This window comes from Mus pahari, chromosome 5 (genome assembly GCF_900095145.1).
Source record: "Mus pahari chromosome 5, PAHARI_EIJ_v1.1, whole genome shotgun sequence".
Taxonomy (NCBI): Eukaryota; Metazoa; Chordata; class Mammalia; order Rodentia; family Muridae; genus Mus; species Mus pahari.
The window spans coordinates 148,376,930-148,396,164 of record NC_034594.1 but is presented as its reverse complement, the minus strand read 5'-3'; the positions used below and the strand labels follow the sequence as shown (position 1 = coordinate 148,396,164).

At 42.1% G+C, this 19,235-nt stretch overlaps 1 protein-coding gene across 3 annotated transcripts in view; it reads left to right on the top strand.

The window, feature by feature from the left end:
• Pld5 (phospholipase D family member 5) overlaps positions 1-17,358 on the top strand; it is a 311,303-nt gene extending 293,945 nt beyond the window's left edge. Inside the window, exons 8-10 of one of the 3 annotated variants that reach the window (XM_021198311.1) lie at positions 3,709-3,877; positions 8,857-8,971; positions 15,593-17,358. In XM_021198311.1, the coding sequence (XP_021053970.1) occupies positions 3,709-3,877; positions 8,857-8,971; positions 15,593-15,849 (541 nt within the window). In that variant the 3' untranslated portion in view covers positions 15,850-17,358. The remainder of the gene's footprint in view (positions 1-3,708; positions 3,878-8,856; positions 8,972-15,592) is intronic. The other 2 variants (XM_029538767.1, XM_021198312.1) reach the window with 2 other exon arrangements.
• The last annotated feature ends 1,877 nt before the right edge of the window (positions 17,359-19,235 follow it).

The following is a 19,235-nucleotide window of genomic DNA, read 5'->3' as shown; positions in this document are numbered from 1 at the left end:
ATTTACACAATATCTTTCCACAAATCCAGCCCTACAAAGGATAATAGATGGAAAACACCAACACAAGGATTGAAACTACACCCTAGAAAAAGCAAGAAAGTAATCTTTCAACAAACCCACACAAACAAAATTCCACCTCTAACAAGAAAATTAACAGGAAGTAACAATCACTTTTCCTTAATATCTCTTAATATGAAAATTAATATCACCAACATATCCTAATCAATTGAAATTCAACAATATGAGAAATTAGAAATTTGTCGGCTGTCATCCCGTGGTCTCTCTAATTTGGTAATGGGAGAAATAGGTCCAATATTGTACAATCCACATATACTTTCTGCTTGTTTGTACAAGACAGGCTCTTGCTGTGTACCACATAATGGTCTTGAAATCATACTTCTCCTTCCTCAGCCCATTAGTAGGATTGTTTATTTGATGTTTTTATACAATACTATGGTTTTCAGAACAGCTTACATATTTCAAAATTATTTATACAGCCAAATTAAATGTAGACAATTAATTTGGGAGGTGGCTTGTAAGAGAACAGCAAAGAGTGAGACTGAAGGCCTTGCTTGATATTTATAATTATTGTATCAATTTTGAAGAAGAGGACTTTATAAGTTACTCTTATTCTGAGATGAATGCTTTTCAAAATCATCACAGCCAATGAACCAGAATCTTACCTTCACCCTCCAAGCAGAACCACTGAAACTTCATGGCTAGACCATCTTAATATACACACCATTTCTTAAATGAATGTAACCTGTTCCCTGCAGACTGAGAATGACGACAATCACTCAAGTCAAATAGCTTTGACTGTAGCAGGAAATCTGTATCCAAAAATCATGCCTACAATTCATTCCTTGGTACAGCAGAACTGTCAACTCTTAGCTTATCTACACTGGAGGTAAAATCCTTTGGCGATGAGAGGGAGATTGTAGTACTGCCTTATTACAATGACCTCCAATGTCCAAAAACTGTTCTTATTTTGTGTTTGTACCACATTAAGAGCCAAGATTTTAAGCTCTACTAAAAACACAACAAACAAACAAAAAGACTTTATCTACTTGTGTTCATTAAAAAAAAACTAATAGTGATATATTATTTTAAGATATCAGTTAGTATACTTGGAGTTATTTAAAATTTATATTGAGAAAAACATGTATTTTCAGTATTGCTGTAGACAAACATCTACATAAGACTGTTCAATTGATTGATTGATTCAATTATATCAAACAACTTTTGTAATACTCATTTTTATTGTTATAATATTTTATAAATTTTAAAGAATATGATGAAAAAAAGGTATTTCAGGTTTTGAAGGGGGGTCTCTGGGAGGAGTTGGGGTACAAAAGGGAAAGAAGAATGTGATATAAGTCTATTTACTCAAAATATGTTTTTAAATGTTAACAAATTCAGATAAATTGAAATTATACATCTTTTATCATCATATTGCAATAAAACTTAAATCAAAGGAAAAAAGAAAATAGAATAATAAAATAAAATAAAAATAAAAATAAAAAAAAGCAGAAAGGCTGATTTCAGCTGTTCCTGGTAGAGCAGACAAGTACTCTCTTTCGAGGATTCACTGCCTAGGTCCCAGCTTAGAGCTGTCCCTGGTTTGTCTCTTCCGTCATGTGACATGCATCTTTCAGAAGAAGATAGGTAAATGTGTGGAGGACTAGTAAAAACTGTTATCTGATTTACCTTTAAGCTTCAGTAACCCCCTCCTCCTGCAGTTTAACCAGAGTCTGAAAATTTCAAATGGAAAGTTCCAGAAAAAAAGCAATTTGGGGGGGGGGGTGAATGCAATCAAAATATATTGTGTGAAAGTCTCAAGAAGTAATAAAACACTACTTTAAAAAAGAATTTATGAGTTTTAGATAGATTTTTATCATAGTATATTATATTGCTAAAATTGTATTAGCCGTTATTGCCAATTCCTTATTTGCTGAGTCTGCACACTGAGAACAGAAGTTTTCCAAGCTTCCCCTTGGGTGGAAGTGAGGGGGCGGGGCGGGTCCTCTGAATACAGGGAAACTACTATGCTGACTGCTTTCCTTCATATGAATTTAACAAGTGTCTGTTGACATGTGTGCATTTATGATTAAAGCATGAACATATGTGATCCCTGAAACGCCATCTGAAGGGGGCAGAGGGGCACAAGGGAGATTATTAGAACACAGATGTGTGTATGGAACTGAAGGTGTGTTCAGAGAACAGGACCCTGAAAAGCACCCACAATGCCATGGCAAATGTAGAGGGATTTTTCCAGATGAAAGGGACAGTATGAGCAAGCATTAGGATGGAGAAAAAAGCCTGCCAGGTTCAGTGCTGGAGTGCAAAACCTAAAAAGTAAGGCCCTGGATAACCACACTGGAGAGGAGGCAGGAATGGGGAGCAAGGCATGGGAGTAGAGGGGGATGGTTGCTAGAGAGTGACTTGGGAGAGACTCTGGTTTTCTAATGAAAGGAGTAGTAGGAGCACGCTTGCTTTTAGACAGTCACATGGGTGGTCACAGGGATAAGAGCCGAGGCACAGGAACCAATGTAGAACACAAGGCTGAGGTGCCTGTTCCCAGTAGTCCCTGGAAACTGACAGAAAGAATTCTAGCAGCACCCAGGATTTAGGTCATACAGGGATCAAGAGGAAGGTGGAGGGACCAGTGCCCTACAGATGGGCATAACTGGAATGGAGTTGTCAGGCAAGAGAGACAAGGAGGAGCTGAAGGAGCTGGGGCCTGGAGATGATAAATCTGTCACCCTCCAGGACTAAAAGACAAGCTGCATGTGAGAAGAGAGGGAACTTCCAGGGCAGGAGGGTCAGATACAAACAACAGCCCCCAGGAGATGCTATGGTTAGAACACTGACAGGCCACGGGGCCCAATGACATGGCCTGAGTCCAAACAGCGACTATGCCTGGAATCAAGGCAATATTTGAATGAGAAAACAGAATCCCTACAAAGAGGTGAGAGAAGACAACATGATTTGTGGCTCATCAAATGTCCTGATTTGTCTTAATATGACACTTCTGAAGTGACTTGATGGGAAATAGAGAGAGCAGAAGGCTATATGCACACCTTAAGACAAGGGACCAAATGGTAATAGAAACACACAGTAAGAGCCAAGAAGTCATGCCTTTTGTAAGAGTTAGAGTGGGAAAAGGCTTAGGTGACAGAGGAAACTGATGGAGGATGCCAGCGTCCCACCCAGAGGAGGGGAGCTGTGGAAGGCTGGGTTGGGAAGATGATGCTAAGAACAATCTGCAGCATGGGACAGCTCAGATAACTAAACAGAAGTCCACTGGAGACCCGGAGGTATTATCAAAGAGCCCCTGTGACATGGGGATGGCATGACATCCAGGAGGAGGTATGCAAGGCTCCTAGCTAGAATTTTGCTGAAAAGTAAATGCTTACAGCACAGTGAGGCCTGAATAGCATTAAAGGTCTAGTGAGGACAACCCAGAATGGTGAATACTAGATCTGTATAGCTTTATCCTGTGGACCTGAGACCTTCTAGAAGGCAGTAAGAGGTCCCAGAAAAGCTTCCTCTCTTAGTGTCTAACTCCAAAGGCCTATATCATCAATTTATCCTGCAAAATGGTTGCCACAATGCAGAATGAAATAATGTGCAAAGCAATAACAAAACATTTCATTGTCTTGTAAAATTTCTTTCACAGATAGTTTTCTTCATTTGTTTTCTCTGCAGGACTTACTGGCCAGATTTAGATGGGAAGATAAGAGAAGCATTAGTTTTACGAAGCGTTAAAGTCCGGCTGCTCATAAGTTTCTGGAAGGAGACTGATCCTCTCACATTCAACTTCATTTCGTCTCTTAAAGCTATTTGCACTGAAATAGCCAACTGCAGTTTGAAAGTTGTAAGTGTTATAGTGACTGTGTGATTCAATAAAAAGGGCTTATTCCCTTTGCATGTCTATGAAAGGTGTTGATGTGCTCAAGCACACACATCCACACACGCACATGCATGTGCTTGTATGCACATGCACACACACACACACACACACACATATATACACAGGAGAGGGGCCATGTAGAGGCCAGAGGTCAACATTGTGTCTCTTCCTCAGTAACTCTTCACCTTATTGTTTTAAGACAGGGTCTCTCCCTGAACCTGAACCTCGCTGATTTGGCTGGAGTAGCTAGTCACCTAGCAAGCTCCAGGGACTTCATGGCTCCATCTACACCCAGGACTAATATTATTGACAGCTGCCTGCCAAGCTCTATGTGGGTGCTAGGAATTCAAACTCAGATTTTCATGCGTGCACTGCAAGCAGTTTACCACCCTAGCCATCTCCTCAGCCTCCTCAGCACCTTCCAGTACACACTTCATCTGACCTGCTTCATTCCCCTCCTGACCTTGTTTGTAACACAGACAAAGAGTTGAATCATCCACCAATACACACTGACCTATGCCCACCGTCACACTAGTCCAATCTCCTGGGCTTGCTCCAATCTCGTGTGTCACGTGCTAATGATCTGAGTCTACAGTTCCATGGTGGCTAGGACTCATGCCATGGTCTGGCATGAATTGATAATTTAACTTGTTCCATCCTGCTCTGTCATGAAGTACAGATGTGGGACTGTTTCTAGGGATAAGATGTAACCCATAAATCCCACTCCTGCCCATAAGCCTACCTCTTCAGATAGGCCCTCCTCCTAAAGGTTCCCCATCCTCCAAAAATAACAGCACCCACTAAAGACTAAGTGTTCAAACACATGAGCCCACAGGAGACATTTCACATTCAAACCATAGAACGAACACATGAAATGTGTGAACTTAACTCTCAGGTTCTTCTCTGAGTCTTCTTGCCTCCTCCCCTCAGGACCTTCGTATGTGCTTCCTTCTCCTACAACATCCTCTTCCACCTTCATCTGATTGGTGACGATGAATCGTTTAGGCCTTAGTTCTCAAACCAAGTCTCCTATACACTCAACAGCTGTGTGTTGAGACCCCACTCTCTGGCAGGCCTGTGCTTCCGTGTCCACACGTGATGACGGAGCCTCTGAAGTACCCTTCTTTTTTTTTTTTTTTTTTTTTTAAAAGATTTTATTTATTTATTATATGTAAGTACACTGTAGCTNTCTTCAGACACTCCAGAAGAGGGNGTCAGNTCTTGTTANGGNTGGTTGTGAGCCACCATGTGGTTGCTGGGATTTGAACTCTGGACCTTTGGAAGAGCATTTGGGTGCTCTTACCCACTGAGCCATCTCACCAGCCCCTGAAGAGCCTTCTTGAGTCAGCTTCCAGCAAGTCTCTGGCCCTCCATACCCCAGAGACAGAGGAAAGAATTGGAAGACTTGGGTTTAGGCTTAGAGGTGGTCTGCATCTTTTCAGCTTTTGCTCCATTGCAGACATCACTCACAGGGTGATACCAAAGGGCAAGGGAGGCTTTATGAGCTGTGCCCACCCACTCAAAGGACCAGGCTTGAGGATTATCCTGGTAAGACAGTCTCAGCACCAACTCTCAGTTTCCCTTCTTCCCACGGAGAACCCTAGAATTGCCATTCCTGCCTCTGTACAACTCTATACTTAGCTGTTTAATTTTTAAAAACTGAAGCAGACACCCCCATGTCAATGAGCTCATAAGTCATTGTAAGCGTTGGAAATATGAAAACAAGTCTGTGATTACCACCAATTATCTGTCTGGTAGGTCAGATTTAAAATCATGTATGACACAGCCATAGCATGGATGCTAACTGGAAAGTGAAGCCAAATACTGGGGACGGAAGCAGAGGTTAATAACAGGGAGCCAAGCAAGGCCTAAAATACCAACTCATAGAGAAGAGAATGCTGGGGTTGATTCAGCTTGGGGACAGCATCCTCCAGAACACTAAAGTGGCATTCAGGACTCCAGGGACATCAGATGAGCAGAAACCAGATGTCTAGTCACTGTCTGTACCTAATGCCTGCCATGAGGCTAGTAGTGTTCAAAATATGTGCTAAACTGGTAGATTCATAAATGAAGGCAGTAAAAGAAAGAGGCTGGGAAAGGCAGTATTATGAGAGGCTTTATCATCAGTGAAGAGAGGAGAGGAGAGAGAGCCTAGAGCAATGCCCAGGTCCTTTCTCCCCAGTGAGTCTCACTGTGGCTGTCTGCAGAAGCATGGGTGGCAACTTGCTTATAGGAGGAGCATATGCCCCTAAAGGAAATGTCTCTCCCCCCATCAGCCACGAACTGCTTAGAAATCATCAGGGAAGGGTGGAACCGCACAGTCCCATTCCCCCACACTCCTACCCCCACCTCACTTTCAAAACAGAGTGTTGACAGACCCAGTTTTGTGGAAATTTTTATGCATGTTATCAACTTTTTTTTTTTAATTTCAAGGATGTAACAGCCATGTCATTGCCAAAAACGAAAGGGTTTTTTCCACATCTCCCTGCTCCTTTTCCCAGCTCTTACATACTTACTGATGGTCTCGGTGCCTTGAAGAATAGATGTTCTATCTACTGGGCATTTAATAGTCATTTCTCCTCAATACTTTGGTCAGTTGTGTGTCTCTGTATTAACTACTGACCACCACAGAAAAAAAGGCTTAGCAGACCAAGGCTGGTTGCAACACTAATCTGAGTGCATAAACATAGTGATTTAGAAGGCAATTGGACAGGCACATGCTCATTAATCAAAGCAAAGGCAATAGCTTTCCTAATGAGGCATATGGCCTCCCAAGACATGGGCCTTTGTCTGGTTTTACAGAACCAGATATGGAGTCCCTCCTGTGGATCAGCTACTGCCCAGAGTTTTTTAAATTGTCTTCTATGATCTGGTATCCCAGTGCGCATTACGCATCCTGGAGGTCCGTGAGGGAAATCAGAGCATCTGCTGTCAAGTTTATGAAGTTTGCAGGAGCTTGCGCATACAGCCTGGCACATCCACTCCCATGGTTACTCCTGATCTCCCTTCACCCAAAGTCAGGGGTCGTCCCCACTATGCTGCTTTCTGATCCACAGCATGCTTGAATCTAAGGCTGTTGCATCTGAAATCCTACAAGGAAAGAAAAAATCCATGATAGTAGCCCCTGCAAAATTCCATCAGCTTCACCATTTGGACACAGATGGTCATGAATCTTGAATAAACCATACATTAATAGCTCACTGCTGGCCATTTTATGAAACAGAGGCCATGTATTTTTAAATGTCAAGACAAGCCTGGGTGTAAAGACAACTTATGGCCCTGTCATCTAGGACACAGATGGCTGGTGAGCACTTACAAGAAAAGTAGGGTATAGAACTTTGGAGACGGTATGTCTTCAGGCGGCACGGAGCCCTGACAACTCAGATAGATGACCTGGGAGCGAGCGGGATGCTCTGTCTCTGGAAAGCAGATGCTTATATCACCTACCCAGATGTGGCTCGGTATCGTTGAGGAAAACAGAAAGACTGCTGCTTGGAAGATTGTCACAGTTCAGGGCTACAGAGATGGCTCAGCAAATAATAGCGAGTACTGCTCTTGCAAAGAACCAGAGTTCAGTTCCCAACATCCACACAAGGCAATTCAGGTGACTTACAACCATCTATACCTCCATCTTGGGAGAATTTGACACCTCTGGCCGCTGTGGACACTGTACTTATACATATACCCACTTATGCATATACCCACACTTCAACATATATACATACACACACATCATTTTTAAAAAATTTAATCAAAAATATTTATCATGGCTGACTTGAGTTAGTTTAGTTAAAATTTTCCCAATTCTTATTGGTCATTTTGCTTTTCTTCCAACACATTAAGGCCTCTAATAATGTCAGAGACTCTCATCTGGTTTCCACAACCTCATCAGTCTCCCAGATAAAGCTCAGAATAGAGTGTTGGATATCATCTGGAAACTTAGTGATCACCAGGTTACCCTTCCCTCAGTGTAAACCAACTCTCATTGTCTCTCCGAACCAAGTAGGGGCAAGCAGACCTTTGAAATTACAGAACATCATCCACGAAGACTCATCTTCCACGGATGCCCTCTGCCTCTTCTTCCCTCCCAGCCTACAGAGGCGACGGCTGAAAGGCATTCTAGAATCCAAGTTTTCCACTGCAGTGGAGACCTGAGATCCTCGTCTCCAATGCGTATCTCCTCTCAGCTCAGCCTTCACAGTCCCATAGGCTCATTCACAGTGGACACTTAATCCAACACTGACCCAATTGCTAAGGCCTTTCCTCTCTATAGCTCATTTGCCATATCCATCCAGCTCTTCCATTTTGGACCTTGGGTGAATTAGACTGCTAATTGTCATGATCTTCATCGTCATCGTTGTTGTCATCATCTGGAGTCACACTGACATTAGAATTATATGGTTTGAAATTTGTGAATTATTTATTTATTTATTTATTTAGTTGCCCATTCAAAAAAGCCCTGTAGGCTAAGGGATTCCAACTATTTGTTCCTGTGACAAAATCTCTTTTGACCTTTGCAGATTCTCAGATGAATCAGCTAGTCGTTGACATAGTGTATGTAGTGGGTAAGAATATTCACTTCGTTCGTTGTCATGCCCGGCACACAGCACCTGGGGGCTGCTGCCAATGTCAGTGCGCCCTGCTGAATTAAACAGCTTTCTATCCCTCACCCTGCTCAGAAAATGAATTTTGTGTTCATTTGTTAGTTTCGCAGAGTTAATTATAGAGCTAGTTGAACATGCTAATTTTCTTTGTTGTTGCCCTATATGGATGAAGAGTAAAAATAGCTTCCTCTATACGATGTAACGAGAGTGTCATTTTAGTCACTCAATATGAGGTCTATTGTTGATATTTGGATAATAGACTCCTTTGTGCTTGTGAACAAGACCGAAAACATTCTCAGTTGACCTGCCTTGCTTTCTTACTTCTCTCTTGTCTTACAGAAATTTTTTGATCTGGAAAGAGAGAATGCTTGTGCAACGAAAGAACAAAAGAACCAGACCTTTCCCAAATTAAACCGCAACAAATACATGGTGACAGATGGGGCGGCTTACATCGGTAGGTGTGGGGACTGAGAAGCCCCTCAGGGGTCACAGTAGGACAGGAGGGGGAGCTGACACCTTGGAAGTTGTACCCACTGAGGGGGTTGTGCAGGTAGGAAGCAGGAGACAGGAGCCAAGAGCTCTTCAGCCCCACAAACACTATCTCTACTCCATGGCTGGGGCTCACGGAAGACAGTTTGCCATTTACGTTCTGTAGACATTCTCTGCTGTTTTTGGCTCATTTTATAAGTGAGGAGAGAAGGCAAGGGGCTCAGCAGAGGTGAGTTCCAGCATGGAACAAACACAGTGCTCATTCGCTTGTCTGCAGTGTCATGGGACACCCTGTCTTGAGGTTCTGGGGAGTCATCATTCTTTCTGGGCAGCAAAGGAATCCACACCATCTCCTTATGACACCTCTGCCACCATTGTGTGGATACCTAACGTGGAACGATTCCCTGAAGTTCAGCTCACTGACTTGTAAAATGGAGCTGGTGTCAGTTTTGACTTCATGGGGCAAAGTTTTAAATGAGAGATAATATACACAAAGCACCTGGCCTGCTGACAATGCCCAGTTAATATTAGCTATTACTATTAAGGCACTAAAGTTCCAGGTGCATGTACCATTACATTGGTGGGATTATTCTAAGTCTTCACGGCGAGTGGGAGGCAAGGGTAATTCCTTCACTGGAGTTATCACAGAGAGAGCTGACATTGTCTATAAAAAGAAGACGTTCAAACCTGAAAAATCAGGGTGATTATTACATCACAGAGGTGAAGCCGCAGCTACCGCAGAAAAGAAAAACACATCTGTGGGATGCAAAAATGAATATGGAATCCATCTCACTTATTTCTCTATGTTCCATGGGTGAATAAGAAAAGAAAGAAATCTTTATTTCTTGAAGGATTTTTGCCTTAGTCTTATCACTGTTGCCAATGGAGAGAAGACTCTAATCCAGGTTTAGAAGTCAGGGTTGTGAAGAAGGAGGTGACTTGACCACACAGGTGTCCAGCCCAGGGTCACTGCAACCTCAACCCCAGGACATCAGTCTCTGTTTTTCCTAATTGTGTTATTGCCTTCTTAAAAATAGGGAATTTAGGGTTTTGTTTGTTTGTTTGTTTTTAATACATGGGGCTGCAGAGGTGTCTGACGGGTCAGTAGCATTTACTGCTTGCTCTTCTGGAGTTCAGTTCTCTGCCCTTTCTGTTGGGAGTTTCACAACCTCCTTTATCTCCAGCCCCAGTGGATATGACACCCTCTTCTGGCCTCCATGGGTACTACACTCACATGCACACACCCGTACACAGACACAGATATACACAATTGAAGATAAAATTGTTTTTTCTAAAGAAGATATTTGCCAGGCATGTGGTACACACTTTCAAATTCAGCACTGAGGTGGTGGAGGCAGGTGGATCTCTGTGAGTTCAAAGCAAGTCTGGTCTACATAGTGAGTTCCAGAGCAGCCAGGGCAATATAGAAAGACTCTGTCTCAAAAAAAGTTTTTTAAAACATGTAATTGTGATTGTTTTACATTATAAGCACTTTCAAAGGTGATTCAAAATGGGATTGTTTGAATTTCCACATTTTTCTCAGTTTATGGAAAACAGACTGAAACTAGCTTTTGTTTGTTTGCTTGGTTTGGTTTTGGTTTTGATTTTGTTAAGACAGGGTTTCTCTGAGAAACAAGTCCTGGCTGTCCTGGACATGCTTTGTAGACCAGGCTGGCCTCCCTTACACTCACAAAGATAAAGTTGTCTTTAGTTTCCAAATCCTGGGATTAGAGACATGCAACACCACTCCTGGACTTTTGTTTTGTTTTGTTTTTTTGAGGCAGGGTTTCTTTGTGTTGTCCTCTCTGTCCTGGAACTTGCTCTGTATGCGAGGCTGGCCTCAAACTCACAGAGATGCACCTGTCTTTACTTCCCAAGACACCAGAGCAAGCTCCTTTTTCTTTTTCTTTTTTTCTTTTTCTTTTTCTTTTTTTCTTTTTCTTTTTCTTTTTCTTTTTTTCTTTTTCTTCTTCTTTTTCTTTTTCTTTTTCTTTCCTTTTTCTTTTTCTTTTTCCTTTTCTTTTTTAAGCAAGTGGCAAGGAACAGAGAGATGGCTCAGCAGTTTAGAGCACTCAATGCTTTTGCAGAGAAGATCTGGGTTAAATTCCTAGAACCCATGAAGGGGCTCACAATATCCACTAATTCCAGTTCTAGGGTATCCATTGCCCTTTTCTGACCTTTGAGGACACCAGACACATAAATTGCACGCATATATGCATGCAGGCGAAACATTCAAAAAATTAAATAAGTAATAAGAAACCATAAAAATTTGAAAAGCAAGTGAAGAACCACCAAAATTGCTTACAAAAAAAAATAGAAACTTCTAGCTAAATTATCTAAAACTTTGGGATGAATCCACATGTACTTAATGGCTTAAGACCCCAAATCAAGGTATTTTATTGTCGAATTCATTAAACGTAAGGTTTCATGTGTACCTTCAGTGATTCTTTAACCAAAGAAGAAAACAGAACTCAGCCAAGACCACATGAGCTGGCAGTAGATTGAAAACTAATGTTTATTGGTCTTGAAATGACTCACCTGATATACAAACATTTCTTGAAATTAAGTAAGTGCTTGGGATCAGAGAAATCTATATTTGAATTACAGCACTGACACAAACTGGCAAACAGTAGCAATCTCCGTAATCTCCTGTAAGCCTCAGTCTCCCTATCTGTGAAAGGGGGATAATAGTATGCATCCTTTGATGGTGTGGTGATTAAATGAGATAATATATGAATGGCTCCAAACATTGACTCTGGAGTCTTAGTAAACATGGGCTAAACATTATTAAGTAAATTCATTTTATAGACAACAGTTTTAGTAAAGCACTGATCTCTAGAGAGAAGCAGAGTTCCAATACAAAAACATTCAAAGCACATCAAAAGGGAAATTAACTCATTGATAGTGTGGAACCAAGAAAAAAAATCTCAGGGCATGGGAGTATAACTCCATTAAGTTTGTATGAGACCTCCTGAAGACTCTTCAGACAGCATGATCTTTCTCATTTTATATTCTCCACAATGTATCTGAGTTAAGCTTAGAAATTTTGTTTGGAAGGTGTCTGAGCAACTAGACAGCTAAGGAGGGGTGGGGAGGTTAACTGAAGGGGCTGAAAAGATGCCTAAGGCTGTCTACCAAGAAGGTGAGCGCTCTGGAACCCTAAGACAAACACACACACATACACACACACACACACACACACACACACACACACGAGAGAGAGAGAGAGAGAGAGAGAGAGAGAGAGAGAGAGAGAGAAGACACACTACATTACATTCTGGATATTTCAACCTTACAACCTTAGTGTGCATTCTGGGGAACTAAAATAGTCTAAAATGATAAAGGGTAAAAAAAAAAAATGTAGCCCAACTTCAAAAAAAATTATGGAGGCATATGTCACCTTGAAGGTCCGCCAAAATTCCTGTGTCAGCATGATGCTTCCCAGAGCTGTCATGAAAGAAGCCAACTAAGGCATTTGAAATCCACAACCACCCTGCTCTTGGCTTATTCTCTGAATGGCAGAGCAAAGGCTAGATTTGCAGGCTAAGGCCCCAAACTCCTCACCCCACCCACTCCACCCTCTTTTCTCTTCCCAGGGCTGCCCCTTTAGTATTTACCTATGTGTTTCCTCCAGAAAATTTCATCGCCAGTGCATAGAGCAGAAATCTCAGTATGACTGCTGCAATGCCCTGGAGCCTGGGCTGAAGTCATTGTCCAGGGTGAAGTGGGCAGAGGATGCCTTTAGGGTCAAAGGTGAAGTGCAGGCTCTGGACTTAAATTTGGCTTTGAACTTTAGCTCCAGTAGTTCTCTGTGAAGCACCATTGGTTAGCCATAAAACATGGGACAGCTGTAGGGATCTCTGTGAACATCTCCTTTCTCATGGCAAATCCCTCCCATCATACAAAATATTGGACATAAACACAAGTACTATGCTTTGCCCAAAGTAGACAGTAACTCATAGCTGGTCTCCCCTCAGACTCCCTTGCAGCTTGACTACATCCCCGAATATTCCAGACTCCCAACCTGTTCTCGGATCACAAGGTATCGCTCTCCTTCCTGGAATCTGGATCTCTCTTGTCCTAGTTAAGCTTGAGGGTGTCTCTCATTTACTCAACGCACAGTTTCTTCTTGACACATTAAGCCAGGAATGGAAATCCTTCTCTCTGGTGCTTGGGTATGAAATCCTGGTGTGCTCTTTCTTACCATCTTCATTCTTTCTGGAACTTCATGAAGGCAGGAACCTTCATTTTCAGTTTTATATCTACACTCTTAATATCGGACCTGGTAGACATTGGGTTACTCAGTGAACAACACAGGAAAATGAAGATCCAATAGATAATTAGCATTGTCCCCTTCCAAGGACAGACCTTGGTTTTGACACCAAAGAGAAATACATGAGGGGTGGGGTGAGCCATTTCCTGTACCTTTGTTGTACTGGTGTTTTATGGCTATGAAGAGGCATCATGACCAAGGCAAATCTTACAACAAAAAGTATTTAAGTTGGGAGCTTGCTTACAGTGTCACAGGCTTACTCTCTTATCATCATGGTGGAGAGTATGGTAGTATGTAGGCAGGCATGGTACTGGAGAAGTAACTGAGAGTGTTAAACCTGACCCTATGGCAGCAGACAAGCCAACAGAGAAAGACATTGGAGCCTGGTGTAGCCTTTTGAAACCTCAAAGTCCAACCCTAGTGTCTTCACTAGGGTTTCCATTGCTGGAAGAGACACCATGACCATGGCAACTCTTAAAAAGGACAACAGTTAATTGGAGCTGGCTTACAGGTGCAGAGGTTCAGTCCATTATCAAGGCAAGAAGCATGGTGCTAGAGGAGCTGAGAGTTCTGCATCTTGTTTTGAAAGCAAACAGGAGATGACTGGCTTCCAGGCAGCTAGGAGGAAGGTCTCAAAGCCCACCACCACAGTGACACACTTCCTCCAACAAAGGTATACCTTCTCCAACAATGCCACACCTCCTAATAAGCGCCACTCCCTGGGCCATGCATATTCGAACTACATGTAGTGACACCCCACCTCCACCAAGACTACAGCTCCTAAACCTTCCCTGAAAGCTATCCAACTGGGGACTAAGCATGCAAATACATGAGCCAATGAGGGCCACTTTTCTTCTAACCACCCTAGCCTTAGAGATGGAGTCAGCACTAATAGCATCGCCATTATCAGCCTCTTCTGAGATGATCCCAACCTCAAAATTCATATGTGGAAGTCCTGATCCCTAGTATGAGAGAAAGTGATTAAAGAAAATTACTCTCAAGAGAGGTCATTAAGGTGGCCATTAATCTAATGTGGTAGATATCCTTTAAACAACAACAGCAACAACAACAAAACCACAGAGGAACTGTGTACCCATGGTGCCCCCTGCCTGTAATTTCAGCTCTCAGAAGACTGAGGGGTAAAGATTGTTATGAGGGTGAAGCTATATAGTAACATCCAGCTTCAAAAGAAAACAGGAAGAAGGCTAGATAAGGGCACACATAGAGGAAAGATGGTATGGAGATACAGGGAGAAAGGGGCCACCCAGAAAGAGAGGAAATTGCAATGTGTCCTTTCCATCCTAGTTTGCTTCCCCATTCCTGTGATGAACACCATGAGCAAAAACAGTTTGGGAAGGAAAGGGTTTGCTTCAGCTTGCAGATTATGATCCATCAAGAGAAGGCAGGAGCTTGAAGCAGCCACCACAGGCACAACGCTGCTTACTGTCTTGATCTCAGAACTCATGGCCAGCTACCTTTCTTATTCAGTCCAGGTCCACTTACCCAAGGATGGTGATGCCCACAACGGGCTGGACCCTCCCGTCATCAATTAGCAGTCTAGGGAATACCCCGTAGACATGACGAGACGCTAATCTGATGGGGCTTGGTTTTCCTAGAGGTGTTAAGTTGGCAACAAAAAGTAGCCATCACATTTCCTGTAGTTCTCAGAAGGAACAAACCTTGATTTTTGTCTCCAAAGGTATGAGAGTACATTTCTTCTATTTAAACCAACTGGCTTCTGGCACTTTGTGAAGAAAGTTCTGAGAAAAACCAAATCAGCCATCAATCCTGGCCAAGCCTCCAGTCCTGCCCTGGGGGGATACCTTCCAGTCTCCTTAGGGAATGCTGTAGTCATATCTCTGCCTTCTGCTTTGTCTCAGTGGTGAAGCGTCTCTGCATAATAATGTTTATACATATGGATTCGATGTTGTCTCTTTGAGAAGGTAGTAATTGTTCACAGGATTTTTTAAGTGTATTCCTATATATTTTAAATGTTGCTGTATTTAGTGTGTCTTGTGAACATCAATAAGAAATAACATTTACAGGAAAAGAACAGCAGATTTCTTGTTTTGAGTTTTGACTTGAGCGAAGCTGAAGAAAATGCCAAAATAATATGCAAATATTAATCTGCCATATGTGGAGCTTCTAGCAAATTTTTTTTCCTCGGGAGCTGTCAACGGGATTCTGCCTCTCTTATTATTCTTGGGTGTTTATTTTATTTGTTTGTATATATTTGAATCTGTTCTGTATTTCACTATATTGGGACTTTTCCCAGTGGATCATACCTTCTCATCATAATTCCTTTATTTGTAGGAAATTTTGACTGGGTTGGGAATGACTTTACCCAGAACGCTGGCACGGGTCTTGTCATCAACCAGGCAGATGTGAGAGACAACAGGAGCATCATTAAGCAACTGAAGGACGTGTTTGAGAGGGACTGGTATTCACCTTATGCCAAATCCATACAGCCCACCAAACAGCCGAACTGTTCAAGCCTGTCCAAACTCAAGCCTCCCTCCAACCAACCTGCCATTGCCAATGCCACTGGGAGGGAGCCGCTGAGCGTATAGCTCACTAACAGACACACAAGGCTTCAGACCAAATGCAGGAAGGACTAGAGGAAAGACAACAATTTACTACATCTTTTCTTTTATTAAGGAGAAATAAAAAGCACACTTATTTAAAAATGTTCTCTGAATGACATGTAATATCTAGCTAACAACATCTTAGCACCGTATATTAAATTTAAGACTTTTGTATCTATGAGCTCTGACAGAGAATGTTGTTCTGGCGTAGGAGTTAGTTTTTAACGACTGCAAACACATTTTACGACTTGGTTCTTGTCTCCTGATTCTTACTGGTTTTAGAACCTTTTCTGCTGACACACCTGCACTGGTTTTAAGAAGAATAACATGAGGTGAGCCCTTTCCTTAAATATTGCTGAATTCTGGAATTAGAGGAAGGGGGGAGAAGATGCAGACAGAAGCAAGCATCTGCCCTGACACATCACCTCAAAGACCTATCCAGGCAGCTGAACACAGGCGCCTCCATTTCTTGCCAGCCTTCAAGACTACTGAAAAACACTCGTTTCTGTCCCCTTGTTCCTTGTCTTCTGATACCAGGGTTTTTTGAGGGTGTCAGTCTGTCTTCTGACAAACATGTTCTTGTTTTACATCATTCCTGGATCCACCTCAGCACTAGTTCCAAGAGTGAGAATGTCTTGGGGAATGATAGGAATTCCCCAGAATGTATACAGAATGGAAATCAGTCTTTCACTTTCTCCTTTCAATTACATTTTTCTCCATCTTAAATTGGTTATTTTTTAAAACCACAGTCTTTCTCATATATATATATACCATTTCCTCAAGCTAAAAAAAAAAAAAAAAATGAAGTGCCCCTGCTAATACCCAGCAAGCCATTAAGTCTGCATTTGAAGAATAAAGCAGTTTCACATTTGTGTTTGGTTAACAGTATTATAAAGGAAAGGTCTATGCGTCGGTGGATTTTAATTTATTTAGAATTATTATGCTGTTAAGAGTATGCCAGCAAATGTTTATAATAGAGCTATTTAATATACCTTCTGCTATTTAATATATCAAATGCTTTTCAGACAAATGCAATTTAAATACTGTGCTTAACATATTTTACTAAGAAACAGAAATATTGGATTACTGTTCTATAATGTCATTGTGTGTTGTTGTTTTATATCTATATAATATATAATCCTGTATTAACAGAGACTGTTGCTACATGAGAGAGGGGTGACCTCTTCAGGGCCAGAGCAAATGGCCTATACCCAGTGTGGCTCCTGACTCCATGCTCAGAACAGAGCCCTTCCCTCTTTGGCCTCGGTTTTCTATTGTTAATGTAGACAATAATACTCACCTACCTCGCTAGGATGCTGTCATGGTAGGCGATATTTATAAGTTGTTTTTGAAATCAAAAGAACCTATATAAATGCTAAGCATTAACATTGCATAATCTTTTTCTTGAAATAATCTCTGTGTGGTGTCCTGGTAGCACCGATACCAGGCGCTCTCCCGAAGAATCCAGAGGGGAAAATAAAGCACCTTCTATTTGCAAACACAGGTGATATGAATGCGGGCCAGGGGTGGAGAAGGTTGGTCAGAGTGACAATCTGAATGGTAGGTATTTGAATGGAACATTCCGCCTGGTCATGGTGACATAAATAATGACACATAACTAGATACTGCGCAGCAAATGGTCCATTAGCACCAGTGTGTACATGTGTTTTTAGAACAAGAGGAGCAATCTCATTATTTAATCTCGAGAGACTTGGTTTTAATGACGCCGAAAAGAGTTCCTTACTCTCAGGTTCACTGACACAGAATGGCTGTTCGCAGTCCTACTGATCACCCCTGTTCTTTTCCTGCCAAGGACACCTGTCACCTCACTGGGTGTTTAAACCCAATCAAGAGAGCTGGGACAGTATCCAGGCATGGTGATGCATGCCATTAATATCAGCTTGCTGGGAGTGGGGGTGGGGCAGAGGCAGGAAGATCTTAGTGGGTTAGAAGTTACATAGAGAGTTCTAGGACAGCCAAGGCTACATAAAGAGAGACCCTGTTTCAAAAAAACAAACAAACAGGGCTGGTGAAATGGCTCAGTGGGTAAGAGCACCCGTCTGCTCTTCTAAAGATGCAGAGTTCAAATCCCAGCAACCACATGGTGTCCCAAACCATCCTTAATGAGATCTGACTCCTTCTTCTGGAGTGTCTGAAGACAGCTACAGTGTACTTACATATAATAAATAAATAAATAAATAAATAAATAAATAAATAACCAAAAAATAACAGAGAAAGAAAAAGAGAGAGAGAGATAAAGAGAGGGACAGAGACAGAGAATCCCATGGGAGAGCTGATTTAAGGGTATCAAGTTTTATGGGCTGATTTAAAGATTCTCGGTGATAGTTTTCATTAATAATGGCCAGCCCACAAGACTCTAAGTATTTACCATATACTCCATCCTTGAATTGGGTGTCATCCTGGCAACTGTCTGAAAATAGCTTTGGGAATAATTTTCAAAGGAAGGCAAGAAGGCAATGGTTCACGGTGGAGACACACTAACCTGTTCACTCTTGAACAGACAAAGGGAACCTGGGTTGATTCAAAGGGAAACTTCAAAGGTTGCCTCCCTTTGGGCTCCATCGTCTCCCAGATTCCTTGTCAATAGTCTCATGAGACAAACAAAGGTTTGGGGGCATGGGCCCTTTCCCTGTTGCTGCCTTGGGTATTGTGCAACAGGAAAGGAGATCATTGTCACTTATGAAGTGACCAGCAGGTCACTTATTCCCAAACCTACCATCATGGCAGCCCTGCACATGTATCACAGGCATCTGCCACACACACCAGGAGCCCTGCCCGACCCGGTAACCCTTGACTGGACCATCACAGCTAAGTGCATCACCCCCACCACGCAACACTCTCCTTCTGCAGCTCCCAGAGAAATGCTCCCTGTGCAGAGTGCCCAGTGTCATCTGTCCCCTGAGAGAACGTCTAATTCTGGAGACGGTTCTCTTTCAACAGGATGCTGTCCTACAAAGGGGACATTTATCTTTTACACTTTAAGTCTCTGCGAGATAAATAACTAACTTCCACTCTTCCCCTTCCAAATAGCTTAGGATCTATTTCTCAAGAACAGAAAACAAAACCCCTCCAAGACTACTTGTAATTTGGAGATATATACCCCAATGGAAAATATGAAGAAGGTGACTTCGGTCCTACATTTTTTTCTCCATGAATATTCTGGGGTCTGTCCTCCAAAGCAATGGAGACCAAACACAGTTTGAGATACATTTTAGATTTCTCCATTACTAACAATAACTTAGTGCCTTATTTATTCTCAAATGTTGGTTTTCAAAATTCAACAGTGACCCACCATATGGGCCATATCTGCTCACTTCGGAGTCAGTATGGCCTCAGACAGACCAACTGGT